At 39.5% G+C, this 19,224-nt stretch overlaps 1 protein-coding gene across 50 annotated transcripts in view; it reads right to left on the reverse strand.

Moving 5' to 3' along the window:
* The window catches only part of TTN (titin), a 290,139-nt gene that overhangs the window by 149,579 nt on the left and 121,336 nt on the right, over positions 1 to 19,224 (reverse strand). For 43 of the 50 annotated variants that reach the window (XM_088676590.1, XM_088676579.1, XM_088676604.1 and 40 more), the window contains 26 exons: positions 18,260 to 18,337; positions 16,739 to 16,981; positions 15,546 to 15,638; positions 15,281 to 15,358; positions 14,600 to 14,665; positions 13,562 to 13,645; positions 13,144 to 13,194; positions 12,700 to 12,762; positions 12,252 to 12,317; positions 11,862 to 11,942; positions 10,997 to 11,080; positions 10,594 to 10,674; positions 10,180 to 10,248; positions 9,891 to 9,962; positions 9,623 to 9,706; positions 8,452 to 8,556; positions 7,252 to 7,410; positions 6,047 to 6,100; positions 5,500 to 5,583; positions 4,905 to 4,970; positions 4,510 to 4,590; positions 3,959 to 4,042; positions 3,072 to 3,155; positions 2,682 to 2,756; positions 1,325 to 1,408; positions 846 to 1,151 (listed from right to left, as the gene is read on the reverse strand). In XM_088676590.1, coding sequence (XP_088532716.1) covers positions 846 to 1,151; positions 1,325 to 1,408; positions 2,682 to 2,756; positions 3,072 to 3,155; positions 3,959 to 4,042; positions 4,510 to 4,590; positions 4,905 to 4,970; positions 5,500 to 5,583; positions 6,047 to 6,100; positions 7,252 to 7,410; positions 8,452 to 8,556; positions 9,623 to 9,706; positions 9,891 to 9,962; positions 10,180 to 10,248; positions 10,594 to 10,674; positions 10,997 to 11,080; positions 11,862 to 11,942; positions 12,252 to 12,317; positions 12,700 to 12,762; positions 13,144 to 13,194; positions 13,562 to 13,645; positions 14,600 to 14,665; positions 15,281 to 15,358; positions 15,546 to 15,638; positions 16,739 to 16,981; positions 18,260 to 18,337 — 2,475 coding nt within the window. The remainder of the gene's footprint in view (positions 1 to 845; positions 1,152 to 1,324; positions 1,409 to 2,681; positions 2,757 to 3,071; positions 3,156 to 3,958; positions 4,043 to 4,509; positions 4,591 to 4,904; positions 4,971 to 5,499; positions 5,584 to 6,046; positions 6,101 to 7,251; positions 7,411 to 8,451; positions 8,557 to 9,622; positions 9,707 to 9,890; positions 9,963 to 10,179; positions 10,249 to 10,593; positions 10,675 to 10,996; positions 11,081 to 11,861; positions 11,943 to 12,251; positions 12,318 to 12,699; positions 12,763 to 13,143; positions 13,195 to 13,561; positions 13,646 to 14,599; positions 14,666 to 15,280; positions 15,359 to 15,545; positions 15,639 to 16,738; positions 16,982 to 18,259; positions 18,338 to 19,224) is intronic. The other 7 variants (XM_088676483.1, XM_088676505.1, XM_088676479.1 and 4 more) reach the window with 3 other exon arrangements.

Below are 19,224 nucleotides of genomic sequence, written 5' to 3' on the forward strand. Positions count from 1 at the left end.
TTTAAAGCCCTAAATGGCCTCGGTCCAGTATACCTGAAGGAGCGTCTCCACCCCCATCGTTCTGCCCGGACACTGAGGTCCAGTACCGAGGGCCTTCTGGCGGTTCCCTCATTGCAAGAAGCCGAGTTGCAGGGAACCAAACAGAGGGCTTTCTCGGTAGTGGCACCCGCCCTGTGGAACGCCCTCCCATCAGATGTCAAAGAGAAAAACAGCTACCAGATTTTTAGAAGACATATGAAGGCAGCCCTGTTTAGGGAGGCATATGAAGGCAGCCCTGTTTTAATGTTTAATAGATTATTTTATTTTTTTCTGTTGGAAGCCACCCAGAGTGGCTGGGGAAACCCAGCCAGATGCGCGGGGTATAAAAAATAAATTATTATTATATTTGTAATAATTTGTAATTATTATATATTTGTAATCTATTTTACCCCAAAACTATATGCTGCTTTCTTCTCTGGTTATTTACTCCCTGGGAACTGTGGTGTCACAGGGTTTTGGCACACAACTAGCTTGCTGGATTGGCATTTTATTCAACTTGGAGAAGCCTGGGTGGAAATGAAATATACTCCTGAGAGTTTTGCTAGGACTAAAGACACTGCCTAGTGCGGACAAGCCCAGTGTTTCTGGGATATTCTCTAATTGAACTATAGCTATTTCTACTTGCAACATGAGCTGCACCACACACATCTCATAAGAAAGGAGAGCAAAATGAACTGAAAGCAAAATGAACTGAAAGCAAAAACCAAATAAATAACCAAGCGAGCAAAAGCCAAAGCCAAACCAAGAGCTTTTTTTTAAAAAAAAAAGATCCTTTTTTGTAATGCGCTTGTAAACTGGGATTTTACCTTTAGCTGGAGGAGGTGGAGGAGACACTTCTTCCTCTTCCTCATACTCAGGAACTTCTTCATAATGAGGAACTTCCTCCTCTTCATATTGAGGTACTTCCTCCTCATATTGGGTGACTTCTTCCTCATATTGGGTGACTTCCTCCTCATAATGAGAGACTTCTTTCTCATATTGTGTGACTTCCTCCTCCTCATATTGTGTGACTTCCTCCTCTTCATATTGGGGAGCCTCTTCCTCCTCTTCATATTGGGGAACTTCCACATGAACGATTTCTTTTCGAATAACGGTCTTACGGACTTCGGGCACTTTAAAAATACGAATTTTCAAGAGTCTTAGCTAACGCATTAATGCATACTAAGAACCAAATTTCATTGCAATGAAAGAATCAAGCTAGGACTAGGACACTCAGATATACAGTAGCAGACACTATACACTTATGGCACACAAAGAGCACACATTGGCACAATATTAAATTTACCTTTAGCTGGAGGTTTCTTCACTTTAGCAGCAATTGATATGGGCATTTTCTGTTTTGTGGGAATTCTCTCAGGTTCTTCGGGAACTTTAAAGACACAGTATATTTATGTTTCAGAGCTTTGATGGTAAAGGTACAGAAGGCCATAAAGAGCAGCAAGATATTTGACAGAAACAAGCATTTATGCTGCCAGACAGATAAACAAACATTTGGACAAGATGTGGCTAACACATAGTTGCAGGTATACTCTTTATACATCCGTCTTCTTACTGGTGTAGTGCATATACACCCTTTTGTTGTTAGGATCAGTGGAGTCTATACGTCTAACATATTGGAAAGCTGCCCATTTGTTCAGGGGCTATTACTTAAAAATACTCTAGACAGTAATCTATAGGATTTTTCAAGATAGCACATAGGGACTTTCATTGCAAGCTGCTATGGTAAATCAAAGGGGTGCAAGTCATTGAAAGTCTGATTACATTAAGTGGGTATTATGCTAAGTCTCTTTCTAGGTTACTGACATTTTGAAGAACATTCTAGAAGAGATTATGTGGGAAGATTGAAGCCTTCAGCTTTATGGGATGTGACAACTGTAGCAGTCATCCAAGCCAAAAATGAACAAACAAACCAACAATTGATACAACCTGTGAAATTTACTCTGTTGGAGGGTGGGGGGAAGCCAACCAACCAAAAGTCAACTGTTAGCTGTGGTTTTAGGCCAACAAACTGCTTCTTTTTTGCCTCATCATGAATGAAGTTGAACACCCTCAGTAATTCTTACATGAATACTATCCTGCACCACTGCTTTATATCAGTGAACTTCTTTAGTGAATTAAGGATTTGCACTGGTTTAGTTCTAGAACTAATAGTTCTGCTAATGTAAGAAAAAGACAGATTGGGTTGTTTCCAAAGATGTACCTCCACCGACAGGAGGAGGTGGTCGTTGTTTTCAGAATGTGGAGGTTTCTGTCAGCAGAACAGGGAAGGAAACATCAGTTTTCACCAAATTGCCTTCCCCTCTACACCCTCCATGCCACCTCCCACAGAGCACATTTGTGGAGCAGAGGGATGGGAGCTGTGAGAGCAAGAGGGGTTTGGCGAAAATCACTTTTCCTCACCGTTTGGCTGATGGAAGCCTCTAAAGGATTTGTCGAACACCTTTAGATACACCTCATTTTAATATAAAAGAATGATATCCACATTCTTCCCAAAGGCATCTCATGCATTGTGAAAACGGGATGCTAGACTAGATGGGCCATTAGCCTGATCTAGTAGGCTCATTTTACATTCTCACCCTGCCATTAATCTATACGGTGAATTGGTTAGGATTCCTGTTCCCCTACCCTGGTTGAGTTCATACCTGTATATGAAACTTCCTCCTCTGTATGAAGAGAAACAGACATTTCTTCCGAATACCCCCAGTGCTCTTCCACAACTGTTATTAAAGACACAGTATTGAACTTTAGCATTTCTTATGGGAAAAACTATTTGAGTCAGACAACGGGAATTTTGATAAGATTGATCAAGCAGTTGCAAAACAAATGTTAACTTTTAAGACAAGCCTTCTAGGTTTAAATAAAATAAATAAATTGGGGGAGGGGAGTGCCCAAAGCAATATCCTCTCAAATGTATTTGGAGCAGAAAAAAGAATTTCCTTAATAACTTAGGGTTGGATATGAGAATTAATAGGCAGGTTGTTAGCACATTAACCACTTGTACTTTAATTTAGTTTACTTCAAAGCTTGTATACCTTTTTCTGGAGGGGCTGCTTTCCTTTTGGGGACAGCAATAGATATTTTTTCTTCTGAGACAACTGTCTTTGGAACTTCTGGCACTTGAAAGATAGGAAATGTAAGAAAACCACGTTGTGAATTTAAAACCCTCTCTCTGAAGTGCTGCTGTTGGTGGTCTTGTAAGAGGATTATAGACAAAGAAAACTTCATAGACATTTGATATCTCAAGATTTTCTAATACAGGAGACCAACATGACAACATAATATTAAGCAGACATACATTTAGCAAAAACTTGTCAACACACTTAGATAATTAACTGGCCTGCTTTTGGTTTATGGAATTTGCTCTTTTTCAAGAACAGAAATAGTTATTTCTTATCCAAAGGCATCATAATGTAAAATATTCACTGCAGATTTTTAAACAGAAATAATATTTATGAAACCATTTTCTTTCTTTCTTTCTTTAAAAAAAGGTCCAAAAGAGTGTACACGGCAGAAAACTTTCAAGAAGGACATTAAGATTCAGGACAGCTTTTAACAGTGACAGAGAAATGTCTCACAAAACAAGAATGCCATAGGAGATCTAAAGCACATGGCAGTTTTACCCACATAAAAACAATATTGCAAAAGACCTTACACACTACACAGTCAATACAATGAACTGCTGCAGATCAGCAAAGGCCAGCTGCTCGAAGTTGTGGAGGCAAAGTGCCTACAGGAATTCATTAACACCAGCGTTTCAAGTGTCTCAAGTGTCTCTGTTTTGAGACAGAGCAGAACATTTCTGTGAAATTTAGTCAAGTTTACTTTTTCCTTATCAGAAGCAGCTGGTTCACAACTCCAGCGGGTGCCTGTTTCTGATCTATTCAAAAGCCCTCTTGCAGAGTCAGAGAAGCAGGTGTACCTTTAGCAGGTGGTGCCGCTGCTTTCTTGGGAACCGGAACGGGGACTTTCTCCTCCGGCACGGCTTTCTTTGGCACAGCTGGGACTTTAAAGATATTATATATTTTCAGGTGACTTAAATCACGTACATGTGACAAATATAATCAGGTAACAAAATGATTCAAGGTACAGAGATCTTGACATTGTACATAAAACAAGGAAAGGAAACGCAGACTATTTAACATAATGAGACCACTAGGGCAAAATATGGGATGCAAAGAGTTACCTTTGGCATGCCTAAAGAAACAGACATGCTAAAAGAAAAGGTTTATGTCAACTATTTTTGTTTGAACAATAAATTCTTTCTCCCCCTGCTATATTGCTCTCCCATGCTATATCTCAAATAGCCTTTGAAAGTTCATTAGGTTTCAAAAGTGGCTTGCTGTGCATCATGGAGGGAGATAGTTGAGGACTGAGTCCCCTGTGTTTCTTGCGTTTGCTGTGCAGTTCTTTAGTTCCCAAGGAATCTTAAGATACATATATAAATTCCACAGAATTTAAAACTCTATATACCTCTTTTTGGTGGAGCCTCCTCCTTCTTAGTGACTGTTACTTTTTCTTCAGTGACAACCTTTTTCTTGTGTACTTCGGTCACTTAAAAACAACAAACAAAGGTAGGAATATTCCATGTGGTTCCATCTCAGAATGGCAGGAATATATTTTGAATACAATCCAGTTCCATTTAAAAATACTGATTCATTATTTACCATACATAAAACATGAATGAGACAGTAAAAGAGACTGAGGAACTGACAACATTACTGAAAGAAGATTGAAAGAGGTGACAGTCCCTCAAGAGATCAATGTGCATAAAACCCAGATAATTCTTATGTGAAATGGAGCAACAAAATATATACATGACGCTATCTAGACAAAACACATTACTGACATGATTTTGTGTGTGTTACCTTTTGGTGTTGGCGGTTCTTTTGCTTTAGGTGGTGCCCGTTCCTCAGGAGGAGCTTTCTTGGCCACTTAAAAAAAGGGGGAAAAGGTTTTTTTCCTTTTTCTTTAAGTTTGTTTGAATATACTGAATATATATTGTTTGTTTTGAACTGTTGGCTTTTTCTCTCTTGTTTTGTTTTGTAATATTCAAATGTTTAAATAAAGCTTTTTTAAAGTAATTTTTTTTTACATAATTTTATAACGTTGGAGTGATTTTAACATCAATAGGAAAGCACATTAAGGACTTACAACACATACATTTCACAGAGTAAATGCACAGCTAGATCGCTTAGAGGCAAGCAATTCCTCACACTTAATGCAAAAGAGATTAACATCAACTCAAATAGTTTAGATGACAGACGACAAAAAAGAAAAAGCATTTTGCCTAGGGTTGCCATATTTCAAAAAGTAAAAACCAGGGCACCCCGAAAGTTGTTGAGCTTTTTTAGACAAACCCCAAAGTTGTTGAGCCTTTGAAATCCCGGTAATGTCCGAGAAAATCTGGACGTATGCCAACCCTAATTTTGCTTAAGTGAAAAAAGCAGTCTATATGTATACCTCTAGCTGGGGGGGCTTCCACTTTCTTGGGAACAGCAACTGGTACTTTCTTTTCTGGTTCAGGTTTCTTCCGAACCTCAGGCACTTCAGGAAGAATATTTAAGTATCAGTTATGTTCGTTGTGCATGTTATTCAAACAGTATGGAAAAATAAGGAAATGAATCCATATTTCAGTGAAAAATTCAGTTGAAATGTTCAGATGCTAATTCTGTTTTATATACACACACAGAAAAACACACACACACACACACACACACACAGATATACTCATCTCTGCAGAGCAGAATAAAAAGATACACAAGGTGTTATATGAAAGCAAAATGGCCCATCCATTGCTGGCAATTAGAGTTATTTCAATTGAGAAAGGCACAGGAATTTGCAAACAGGTCCTTGCCAGTCAAAAAAGATAGTTCGTAATACTTTGAGCACTACAACAACAACAGCAAAATACAAGCACAAATACAATAGTAACAAGCATGGGTCAGACAGCTGTTAAACATCTATATTGAAGAGTTGATACTTTAATACCAAAGAGTTGCCGGTATACCTTTAACTGGTGGGACTTCTTCATGCACTGTCTCCTCTGCGTAGTAGGCCTCTTCTGTTAATGTAAAGATATTCAGAAGGTATAGTTGAACAGTTGACATGCACATGTTGATACAATTAACAAAAAAAGAAAGCCACAACTCTTACAAACACTCAGTGATAGGATCACATATATTTACTTTCATGTTACTCCTAGTACATGTGCAGGTCGGTTTACTCCAGGGACAGATATTGCTGGGCTACAACTCCTGTAATTCCTAACCATTGGCTATGCTAGCTGGGGTTGTTGGGAGTCCAACAAGCTCTGGAGGGCCATAGGTTCCCCATCCCTACTTTCCTCTCAACTGAGGCCATACTCTCTCTCCTGATCATTTCATAGGAAAAAAAAAGTGAGTTCTAGGAGTAGATTACTTCCCAGTTCCTATTGAAGTCAATGTAAACATCCACAGGGACTTCAGCAAGAGATGACATATCTCAACTTCCTTGAAAAAAAAATCACACCCATGAAAGGGCCTGTCTCAATGGTTTGTGCAATAAATGGGGGGCAGCCGTATGAAATGGGGTATTAGATCACATCCTTTAATTCCATAGCTCTTGGAGCAATGGCTTTAGGTAAGTTAGATTTCATGTACTTCTGTTTTGTTTAGCGCTAGGTGGCTAATATGAAGGTGGCTAATATTTGGAATTATTTTATAATGAAAAGCAAGTAATAAATCGTATGAATTAAAGAATAAATAAATAAATAAATAAATATTATCTCCTTCAAATATGTAGTTCTTTTTCTGTCTGTTTCTGGTGGTTCCAGCTTTCTTGAGAGAGTGATGAGGCTCTGAAAGTTGAGCCACCCTAAATAATCTGTGTTATCTGTGTTGATGCAGGAATCTCTTTTTCTTACACAAATTGGCTTGCAGTGCTCTGCCTATATTTGTACATTTGAGAACAGGACACTTGGGTTTATTTCTGTATTTTCATGTGAAAATAAGAATGATGGAAAAAATAAGAAAAGAAAAAGTGTATGTACTCTTAAATCTACTCTTTTAAACCTTTGTTTGGGTTCTGAACAAAGTAAATCATATCATAAGCAGCAAATGATTGGCTTAATTTCAAAAGGGCATTAAATAATTACGTTCAATTCAACCCAAAGGATATAATGGCAGATATTATACTATAGCAAGATTTGCTGCTGGCTGTTGAATTGAGGCATACCTGTTACTTCAGAAATCTCCTCCTCTCTCTCATAAGAGATCTCCTCTCTCTCATAAGAAATTTCCTCCTCCCTTTCATAAGAAATCTCCTCCTCTCTTTCATAAATTTCTGCTTCTTCCACTTCTTCCTCCTCCTCCACCTCTTCAGGCCATTCTTCCACTGTTAATATTTTAAAGATGGGTTATTTTTTAAATTTTGCTGTGGGGTTAGATGTCCTATAAACACCCTTGCCAGGTGACTGTAATTACTACAAACAGGCATATACAAAGGACATGAACTGATTTGCATACACAGAAACACACAATCATAGCAACTGCAATTCTAGGGTTCTTTGATCTTTTCCCATTGCAACAGGTACATAAGAGAATTAATAGCAAAGTATCTACATCAAAGTTAGCTACTGCAAGGGTCTAGATAACTTGCTAAGGTCTCCTGATCTATGGAATCCTGCATTGTGCCATGTGATGACTATCAGGGGACAGATTCTTACAAGAAAAATCAGGTGGAGTTTTATGTAGGGAAACCCATGTCACACTACAGGTGTCCTATGGGTCTTACACTGTGTACCCTTGCCCCTAAATCATGACATCTTTCCGCAGAGTATGGAAGGTTGAAAGGATAATAGGTTAGATCCAAAGGTGATCTTCATTTAGAAGAAAACCTTTTCCAAGCATAGTTGAACTCCTTCTGACTTAGTGGAAGAATGTTGAATGACAAAATCTACCCCAGTTCCATAGGAGCTCCTTCACTTGTACAAGGTGTTCTGTAAGACTTTGTGCAATATTTACTTCTGTCACCATTATATAGGTATGTCTGATTAGAATGGGGGGCTCAGCCATGAATCTCACTGGGTGACTAGACCAATCACTATCTCCCAGCTTAACTCATCTCACTAGGTTGTTGCAAAAGCAAAATGAAAGGGGGGGGGCATGAGATTCTTGGAAGAAGAGTGGGATAAAATGTAGTGGATAAATAATAAATGCTATTGAAAATCTGGGTAATCATGGAATTGGATCTGAGAAAAGACATTTCCTCTGAGGATCTAGCCTGGGTTTCAGATGTTATACGAATGTCCAGAGACACACAAACACAAAACTGTAATGGCAGATGTTAACAGGGAAGAGCAGTGAAGAGCGGCGACAACAAAAAGCATCTGAAAACAGTTAAATTCCTCACAATTCTAATTATTTGCAAATATACCTTCAGGTGGTGGAGCTTCCATTCTTTTAGAAATGGCAACAGATACTTTTTCTTCTGAAACAAATATTTTCTCTTCTAGAACAGCTCTCTTAGACACCTCAGGCACTTTAAAAGACATTAAACGCATTGAGTTTTAATGGGGATATTCAGATTCCTGACTCATAACCGAGGATGTTTGTCTGAACACTTGGTACAACTAACAACTGCAAAATGGACAAGTAAACTACATAGTGACAAGGAAACTACATACTGTTCTTTACTATGCAACATACAAAGTAAAGCTAATACAGAACTGCAGAACAAACATAAGCAAATCCTCGCCTCATGACAGGGATGGGGAAGCTTTTTCAGCGTGAGGGCTGCCTTCTCTTTGGGGCAACCTTCCGGGGGACACATATCAGTGGTGCACAGGCCCAGGGGCAAATATGGAGAGAGGAACTAATGCAAATTTGACAGTAGGTCAGTTTGTACACATACTCAGCAAACCCCGCTTTATTATCCACCCATCTAAGCATCCACCCCAGCAAGGCAAAAATGCCCAAGGAGGTAAAGGTAAAGGACCCCTGGACAGTTATGTCCAGTCAAAGGCGACTATGGGGTTGCGGCATTCATCTCCCTTTTCAGGCCGAGGGAGCAGGCATTTGTCCACAGACAGCTATTCCGGGCCATGTGGCCAGCCTGACTAAACTGCTTCTGGCGCAACGGAAACCAGAGTGCACGGAAACGCCGTTTACCTTCCCGCCGTGGCGGTACCTATTTATCTCCTTCCACTGGCGTGCTTTCAAACTGCTAGGCTGGCAGGAGCTGGGACAAAGCAACAAGAGCTCACCCTGTCGTGGGGAGTCGAACCGCCAACCTTCTGATCGGCAAGCCCAAGAGGCTCCGTGGTTTAGACCACAGCGCCACCCGCGTCCTTTTACTCCAAGAGGATACCAAGCATGGCCGATAAGGTATGTGACCTTGAGGGTATGTGGTTTGAAGACCAGATGGAGAAGCCCACAGGGCTGTATTTGGCCCCCAGATCTAAGGTTCCCCATTCCTGTCCTATGAGAATATGTTGAACAGTTGCGAGCAATGTGACACGGTACAAAACATAGAATGATGGTCAGCATACGAAAGAAAGGTAAAAGCTCTTTTAGATAATAAGACCATTGGCCACTTAAATGCATACCTCTGGCTGGGGGAGCTTCCACTTTTTTGGGAACAGCAACAGGTAATTTTTCTTCAGGGACGACTTTCTTAGGTACCTCAGGCACTTTAAAGAGACCATTTAGTTTTAGAATTTTTTTTTTGAAGTGACAAGAATGATAATAAAAGTACAGGCTTCAGCTATAAAGAAGAGGTGGCAACTAAAAAGATACAGAGGACATTTAAATAATGGTGCCAATGTAAAAGTCTCTCTGTTTTGTTCTGTTTGTTTGTTTTGAAGGATAGCATACCTTTAGCTGGAGGAGCTTCTTCCCTTTTGCGTAGCCGGGGCACTTTTTCTTCAGGAACCGCTTTCTCGGGAACTTTTAATAATGTTAAAATAAGAACGTGTAAGAATATGTAGGGACTAAGAGATCATGATGGCTATTATCACCAACTATACACAAACATATGCTGCATAGGACTCAAATATGAAATGAACATACATAAGATTAAGAGGAACATGCAAAGAGAGAAACAAAAGAGTCTTAAGATTCAGTTTTATACATTTTTCAAATATATAAGATTTGAGTCTTATACCTTTGGGTGGGGGAGGGGCTTTCTTTGGAACAGGAACCTTTTCTTCTACTTTCTTAGGTACCTCAGGCACTTTGAAAAAAAATTAGATTTATGAATATTGGGATCAAATATTGATAACTATTTATAAAGTGAGGAGCAGGGTCCTATATCAAGTCGTGAGATCACTTACAATTGAACTGGGCACTTTACTGAATTTAGATGTGTTACGATAACATTGCACACTGTCCGTTTAGTGTAATGGTGTTTTAACAGAAGAACATTTGTTAATGAAGATGCTGTTTAGCAACGAACAAATATAGGAAGACAACAATTATGACATGAAAACAATCACTGCTGAGGGACCTCAGATCTTTTCATGACTCGTCATTTGAAGCAACAAATGAAAAGAGCTACTTATGAGCGGTGGCATCCTACCTTTAGCAGGTGGTTCCACTTTTTTAGGAACGGGAACAGGTGCTTTTTCTTCTGGGACTGGCTTTTTAGGTACTTCGGGCACTTTAAAGATATCAAAAGCAGATTCTTAGAATCACCCGGACACATAACAACTGATCGATGTGACATCTCACATTTAGTGATTACATTTCACAACAAGGAAGAGATGGTATTTTGAAAGGAATGCTCTAACCCAGAAGAACCTCCATTTAAGATTCCTTGTGGGCAGCAGCCCAAACACCCACATATTCAACACATTAGCTTTGGTAACCAAACACAGAAAGACGGTGGATTTGTAAAACTCATTCTGAACAGTGATTCCATATGGGGGACAAAGCACAGGGGACATTGGTCCTTTGGATGGCTTTCGTTTCAAGAAAAGTACCTTTAGCTGGGGGTGCCACTTCTTTCTTGGGAACAGCAGCAGGCTTTCTTTCTTCTGGCGTAGGTTTCTTAGGCACCTCTGGCACTTGATCATTAAAAAAAGAGAGAGGTTTTAGAACTTGGAACTCCTGTTTGAGGCCCGACATCCAAGATTGCACAGAAATATATGGAGAGAAGCAGAAGCGAGATGAATGGCAAATAAAGGCATCAGGCTAAATCTGTTAATAGGCAAGGGTAATCTGTCATGAAAAAAGCTGCACTGGGCATACATCTCATTTTGATCCACATAATTGTGTGCCTGTATTAGTACCTTCTATATGTGGCATGCAAATCTAACAGTTATCGTACCATGCAGAAGATATTACGTTAACAAAACGAAATTTGGCAAATGTGCTGGGGCTGGAAAACACTGCTGGCTTTTATGCCTCGCTGGTTGCAAGGGCATGCGTGCAGACAATGTCCTCTCAGCCTGCGAGGCACACCCTCTGGGAGAGGCCATTGATTGGCCAATTTGAGATGCAGCAGCAGGCAGGAACATAAGCCAGATGCCCAGACGACCAGGGGACGTTTCCCCAATGGCTGCCTGGCCATGCGCGCTCTGTTCTCACTGCCCAGGGATAGCGGCTGAGTACAAGGGACCACAACAGGCGCCCACCCAGGAAGGGTTAAGTGTTCATTACATAACAAAGCAAAATTTAGCAAAGAATATTTGCCCGTCACTAAAGTACATGTATATTATACACACTTTGCTTGCAGAAAAAGACCACAAAGCCACCTAAGTAACACATGGATGGACACATTTTGGAGTATGGAGAGAAGAGTTCAGATAAGCAAGATGGCAGGATCAGCTCTGACAATGGATGTACCTTTAGCTGGCGGAGCCTCTACTTTCGGAGGAGGAGCAGGTTTTTTCTTTTCTGGGACTGGTTTCTTTGGCACCTCAGGCACTTTAAAGACACACAGGTATAAAAGGTTTAGGGAAGTGCTACAGGCCTACTGTTGTTCATAGCAGTGAAGAAAATGTTTGATATGCCAGCGTGGATTTAAAACCATGTATCTATTTAACAAAGACAGTTATGGCTATTGAAGATTAAACCTGCGTATAATGTTTAATATGTAGGATCTTAGTTGAAAAGATGTCTTTCTGATGCAGTAGCACAGCCACATTTTTGGCTGTGTGTTTATCAATCATCTAGAAGATACGCAGGCAAGAGACTTGTCTGACATATTGTTATCATTGCACATATATTATTCACCTTTAGCTGGCGGGGCCTCCACTTTCTTGGGAACTTTTTCTTCTGCTCTCTTCCTCACTTCAGGAACTTTAAAGATATTAATTTTGGGTTAATCAGATGATAGTGGTCATCAGAGCCACCCTCACATTATATATTTAAAAACTTAAGGGCTTTTGTGATACATGTAAACATACATAAGCACCCAAATCTGATCAACAAGGATATAAAATAACTGCAGATATCAAGTTCTTAATGGATAAGAGTTTAAATCAGGGTTTCCCAAAACTTGGGTCTCCAGCTGTTTTTCGACTACAACTCCCATCACCCCTAGCTAGCAGGACCAGTGGTCATGGATGATGGGACTTGTAGTGCAAAAACAGCTGGAGACCCTGGTTTATATAAACTCACATACTAAAATAGTAGTAGTAGTAGTAATAATAATAATAATATTAATAATAATATAATCTACCTTTGGGAGGTGGAACTTCAGGTGCTTCCACATAGAACCTTTCCTCATCGTACTCATCTGGTTCTTTAAAGAGAATTATGAGATTAAAAAATTGCATTCACCCTCCATTTTAGATAATACTGAAATGCTATTGAGATGATGGACGAATGTGTGGAAGGAAAAATTGCTCCTGCTTTCCATGCCTCTAAGTGTCCACCTGATCTTTCACGTGGAGCTTAGGCTCTTTCCACACAGTGCTTGCCAAGCTGGGAGCAACAATTCCGGGCATGATCTTAACTCAACATATGTATTGGTCATCTGAATAGCGATAAAGACATGCCCAAACCCAGGGAAGTATCAACGACAGTGTACAATGACAGCTACACATTTCAACAGTTAAGAGTTTAGATGAACTCGCATAGTACAAAACAAGATAAAACTGATTTGGAAAAAGAGCAAATCTACCTTCAGTTGGATATTCCACATAGAAGCCGTCCTCTTCATACTCTTCTGGTTCTTTAAAGAGAATGGTAAGATGTAAAAACAGTACTTTCACTGTGTTTTAGATAATACTGGATCGGTACATAAAATGACAACTAAGAAATGCAACAGCAAATAGACTTCGTCTATTCCTCCAATCCTAAGCAATCCTTGCACTCCCATGTGCCCACAAAACTCAGTATAGGGAAAAGATCTTCACTTGTAACTCTACCATCAAGTAAAAAAGAATGTAAGAATTCTAAGTACGGAGAATTCCATAAATGCAGAGAGGTCCCACATCCATAAGATAGCATTGTATCAGGACAAATTTAAAAGGCACCATTTTCACACGAGACAAGACAGCAAGGAGAAAAAAGAAGAGATGAAAGATATTTGTAGTTACCTGAACCGTATGTGTATTCTTCTTCTCTGTGATATGAAACAGACACCTTTTCTTCTGAAATGGTCCATTGTTGTTCTGTTGGTACTTTAAAAAGCAAGAATTCACTTTAGTCTTTTTTTTTAAATTAAAGATTTGGTAGACAATGAATCTATCCTTATGGAAGTCGTATAACACCACATACTACATTTGGTGAACTCAGCACCACAGCTCAAAATTACACCATTAGGGTGGATGTGTCACAGCAATAAAGGGAAACAAAAATCATAAACAGGTAACAATTGAGATCATAAAGCATAAAAAGCATTTTCAAGCATTCCAAACCATTTTTGTGTGCAAACGTAATGAAGAGAACATACAAAAGCCCTGTTTCCAAAGAAAAACAGACACAAGAAGACCAAGAGAGTGGACACATACTTTTGTGAGTATACAGGAGAAGTTGTATTAAATTGTAACATATAGTGTAAATTAGATGACTATAGAAGATATTACAGAAAGAAACCAAAAAGCAAGAATTCTGCGCCCATATAGACTCGGTGCCTAGGTGTTGTGGAAACCCCACAGGATTTAAGAGAACCCTGTTCCCCCACATTCATTTAAAGCACACACACCCTATAGTGATGAGAACTACCATTTCTTCCTCTAATGGCAAACAAAATGGCAAGAACGACAGGACTGGAGTCAAAACAGATGACTTTAAGGAGCCTTAAGGAGAAACAAAAGAGGCCCTAGCATGCTTGGGAGTTGGTGTGTCTTGGAGTGTCGTGATATGGGAAGTAGAAAAACAGAATTCTGGTAAGGGTATGGGGATCTGGGAATTTCTCAAGGCATGGTCGCTGTTCCTGCATAGAGAAAGAGATTCCCATGTGTGACTGTGAAGTGGGAACAACACAATGGGGTAATAAAAACCAGCAGTCACTGCAGGTCAGCACAGAGTTAACATGTGGGCATGAGCGTGTGGGCTTGCATGCATACATTATGGAAATATTCGGATCAGGGATTACATATAAACACTGAAAAAATAAAAAATGTGTTTTGTACCTTTTCTCTCTACCACTTCTTCATGGACCACCTTTCTTGCAGGTTTTGGTGGTGGAGCTTCTGGAGCTTAAAGGATATAAATAGTTAGTCCCAAGCCTTGTCTGTCATCATCTAGGCTAACATTACATGAAAATGTAACATCACACTGCATATGCGCTTGCATTTTTGCGTCACTCGTGGGATACAATTTACAAAAGACCAAATTAATACATAGCAAAGGGTTGTATCCAAATAAGTCATTCTGTTCATGCAAGGACTTCAATCCGCACAGTAGAAGTCCCCTTGTCTCCTCATGCTCTAAGTCCCTCCCCCAAATCTGCTACAGGGGGTTGGGGAAAACCCCAGAACTCTTAGCTATAACCTCTTGTTTTTAATGGACAACTCATCTCCATTTGCTCCCCCCCCCACTACTTCCTTCCCTCTGCTAGTAGCTGGGCACCTGGTTTGCAAGCAGGAGGTCCAAGGTGAAGTCTCCAATTAAAAGGGACAGGGTGCAGATAACACGAAAAGCATCTGCCATTGAGACCAGTGCCAGTAAGAGAAACAGTACAGTACACTGCATCAGATGAACAAAACAGGCTGACCTGTTAAGGCAGTTTCATGGATATGAAATTGATGCAAATGTATTAATAGCACTCTCTACTGCTAAGCACATGCAATTTCCATCATCTTCAGTAATACCTCTGGCCCGTTTGAGATGTTCTTCCTCCATCACTTTAGCCTTTCTTTCCACCTCTTCGGTTACAGGTTTCCGAGTAACTACGGGGAATTTAAATAAGTTCACATTAGCTGGAAATTGGTTCATTTTACACAGTAGTTATCTTAAGAATATAATGGGGAATAGGCACTTTTTAAAAAGGAAAGGAAAGGAAATGGGACTGTGAGAATCTGAATAGGACTTGCTGCAGTGGGAAATGTTTTGATACTAAAATTCCAAAGGCCATACCTTTTTCTACCACAACTTTCTTCTCTACTTTCTTGGCTGAAATCTCTGGTGGTTTCCGTGTAGGTGGTTCTGGCTTTCCTGGGACCTGGACAACTGTAACATACATTACATTTATATTAGGGAACATTACCTTACACCCGCTTCATGTCACAAACATCTAGGATTGAATAAGTGAAAAAGCAGAAGAGTGCCAGGAGTGTTAACAGTGTGTATTCTTGGCCCAAATGTAACTCAACACTGGCCACCATTTGCTTAAGCAGTGCTACATTGTTCCATATGCAGAATAATATGCTTTATCTTGTTATACAATCCGTAAGGCAAGATATAGGCAGATTTAAACTGGATGAACATCCGTTTGAAATATTTTCTGCTGTTGGATTATGCCGAAATGGCAAAACTGACTGGAAAGCTCAGGAATCAAGATGACTAAAACTTTAATAAAGAATGAGAAAAAATAGAAATTTACTTGAGAGACCACTGTAAGCAGATGAAAATTTCATGAGGATTGCAATAACACTTGTAATGTTGAAAATATTATGGACAAAATGGAGAGACATAAAATTTGAAATTATTGAAAATGAAATAATATGCAGCTGAAAAGGTTGATAATAGGGCCCATGAAGGGGAAGGTGGGAAGATTCGGAAAAAATACCTAAATATGGATATGTATTTTGTATTGTTATAATTCTACACTTGTAAAATCAAATAAAAATATTTTTTTTAAAAAATAAATGAAATATTTTCTGCAAGTATATTGCTGCAAAAAAGCAAAAAAAGGAACAGCAGCTTTTCCAACCACATTTGAGCTCTCTTCCCCCTCCAAAGAATAGTGAAATTGGAAATTAACCATATAGTGCAGTGGTGGGGAAGCTGTGACCCTCCAGATATCATCCTTGCCAAATGGCTATGCTGACTGGGGCTGATAGGATACGGAGACACATCAACATCTGGAGAACCACAGATTCCTCAACTGTGATATAAGCAGAAAGGCAGCAAACAAACATAAACACAGAGAAAACAGTTACAGGTAGGTAGCTGTGTTGGTCTGCCATAGTCGAAGAAGTGTCCATGCACACAAAAGCTCATACCAATAACAAACTTAGTTGGTCTCTAAGGTGTGACTGGAATGAATTTTTTAAATTTTGTTTCGACAGAGAAAACAGTAAGGAGAAAGTTTAAAAAATGAAACATACCTTCTTTGCGGTGAATTTGCTTTTCCTCATAAGTTACTTGTCTTTCTCCATATGCCCACTCCTCTTCTCCTTCATCGTATCCTTCTTCTCGTTCATAATATTCATGCTCCTCTCCATAATCCTCTTCCCACTCTTCATATTCTTCTTTGTGAACCTCATATACTTCTTCCTTCTTCTCATAAAATGCTTCTTTCTTCTTAGCTACAGTGGTTACTTTGACTTCCTGAGGTTTCTTTGCAGGAGCTAATAATAATAATAATAATAATAATAATAATAATAATAATAATACAAAGCTCAATAAGGTTGACATGCGTATTTGCAGTTTTTCAGAATAATCATTCCATACATGCGTTACTGTGCTTTGAAATTGTACAAATGAAGTTTTTCGTCGTGTAGTTTCAATGCCATGTCATTCTCAAAGCAACAGCAGCATGGTTGTCCTAAAGCAGATGGATTTATTAGAGCTTATGAATGGATAGATGAATTAAATGAAAGCTTTCTGCTCAATGCAAAAGTTTGAAATTCCTGGGTGAAATCTAGGGATAGATGAATCTGTCAATATCTGTTTCTCTCAGCTTCTCGTATTTCCCAATCTTACATTCAGTTCTCTACCTTTATGCAGCAATTATTGTTTTTTTTAATTCCTCATGAAAATCCACCACCATTTTTGCATTCAGTTTTGACTAATGTGCATATTTCTGCAAGTAATTTCCCCTAACATAATGAAGTGTTTTGACTATTTTATGCATTTTTATGCACACTTCCCCCTAATATACAAATTTTTGGTTGGAGAACTACATTACAAAATTTGAAGAAGTGTGTATTTCAAAGGAGAGCTGTATTCCAGTTTGGCTATTGGTTCAAAAAGTGTGAAATAGTTAATTTGTCATTAAAATGGAAACAAAATTGAATGTCTCCTCCATCCCTATGAAATACAATTCTGCATAGAAGTGTCCACTGATATAAGAGAAGGAAGGAGAGGTGTTTTTTTTTTTTTTGCTGAACCCTTTCCTTCACTTTCTGCTGCACCCCCTTGTGTCCCCAGAAAATCAGTTCAAAAGGTTTCGCTCTAGAACAGTGTGGAAGGTGGCAAAGGGGGCTAAAAGGAGAAAATAAAAACTGATGATAAAGCTGTCTCCTAATCTATTGTGCTAGTACACACCTCCACTAGATCAAAAGCTATTCTGCTTTAATTCTACTCACTGTCTTTTCAAAGTCCTTTTAATAAACTATCGGTATTTCAGTGGGTATTCTAGTCAACTGATAGTTAAATATCCTGGCTCATCTGCAGCAAGCTCCTGAAGTAAATGCTGAAGAAAGAGTTCAAATTAGTATTATCTGGAGAATCCTGTAAGGGATGACCTTTGCATGAATAATGATGTTAGGATGACTGAAGGGAAAATGAAGAATGACAGCGCCGCATTTTAAATGGCCAAAGCAATAAAAGAGGGGGAGTGGATGCCATTCTCCCCGTAAAAGATTATTTTCTTAGTATGTGCATTTCAGTATTTGATTCTTTACCTTCTGCTGGAATAATTTCCTGTACTTTTGGGGCTGGGACTAAGGCCGAAGGTGGGGGTTCTGGTTCCTTTACCACTTCTGAAACATTTACAGATATGTCTGATAAGCAGCTTGATTGAGCACCATGAGCTAGCCCTTGGATTTAATTTCATCTGGTCTCGTTAACATCAGTCAGATGAAACTGGACTGAGATGTTCGCTTTGTATTGTTAAGATGCACGGCATTCTCGTTAACATTTAAAGACAAATGGAAGAGAAATAAATCTCGGGAACAAATATTGCTAATTAAGTCTTCTGTCAAATTCAGCAGCGACAATCCAACTGAGGCTGCAATCACACACACACACACACACACAACCTAATAATAGCCTCCTGAATCAGGCCAATGGCCCATCTAATCCAGCATCCTGTTCTCACAGTGGCCAACCAGATGTCTATGGGAAACCAGGGAGCAGAATATGAGCACAAGAGCAATTCTCCTCTCATGTGGCTCCTAGCAACTGGTATTTGGAAGCATTGCTTCCTCCAACTATGATACAAGTGGAGTCCAGATGTCATGGCTAGTAGCCACTGGCAACCTTCCCCTCCATTAATTTGCCTAATCCTCTTTTAAAGCCACCCACAGCTAGGGAGAATTCAATGTCATTCTAGGGCAGGGGTTCCCAAACTAAGGCCCGGGGACCGGATGCGGCCCAATCACCTTCTAAATCCAGTCCAGGAATCAGCATGTTTTTACATGAGTAGAATGTGTCCTTTTATTTAAAATGCATCTCTGGGTTATTTGTGGGACATAGAAATTCGTTCATAAAGGTAAAGGGACCCCTGACCATTAGGTCCAGTCATGACCGACTCTGGAGTTGCACGCTCATCTCGCATTATTGGCTGAGGGAGCCGGTGTATAGCTTCCTGGTCATGTGGCCAGAGCAGCACATGGAAACGCCGTTTACCTTCCCGCTGTAGCGGTTC

Source organism: Zootoca vivipara, chromosome 1 (genome assembly GCF_965207765.1).
Source record: "Zootoca vivipara chromosome 1, rZooViv2.hap1.1, whole genome shotgun sequence".
Lineage (NCBI taxonomy): Eukaryota > Metazoa > Chordata > Lepidosauria > Squamata > Lacertidae > Zootoca > Zootoca vivipara.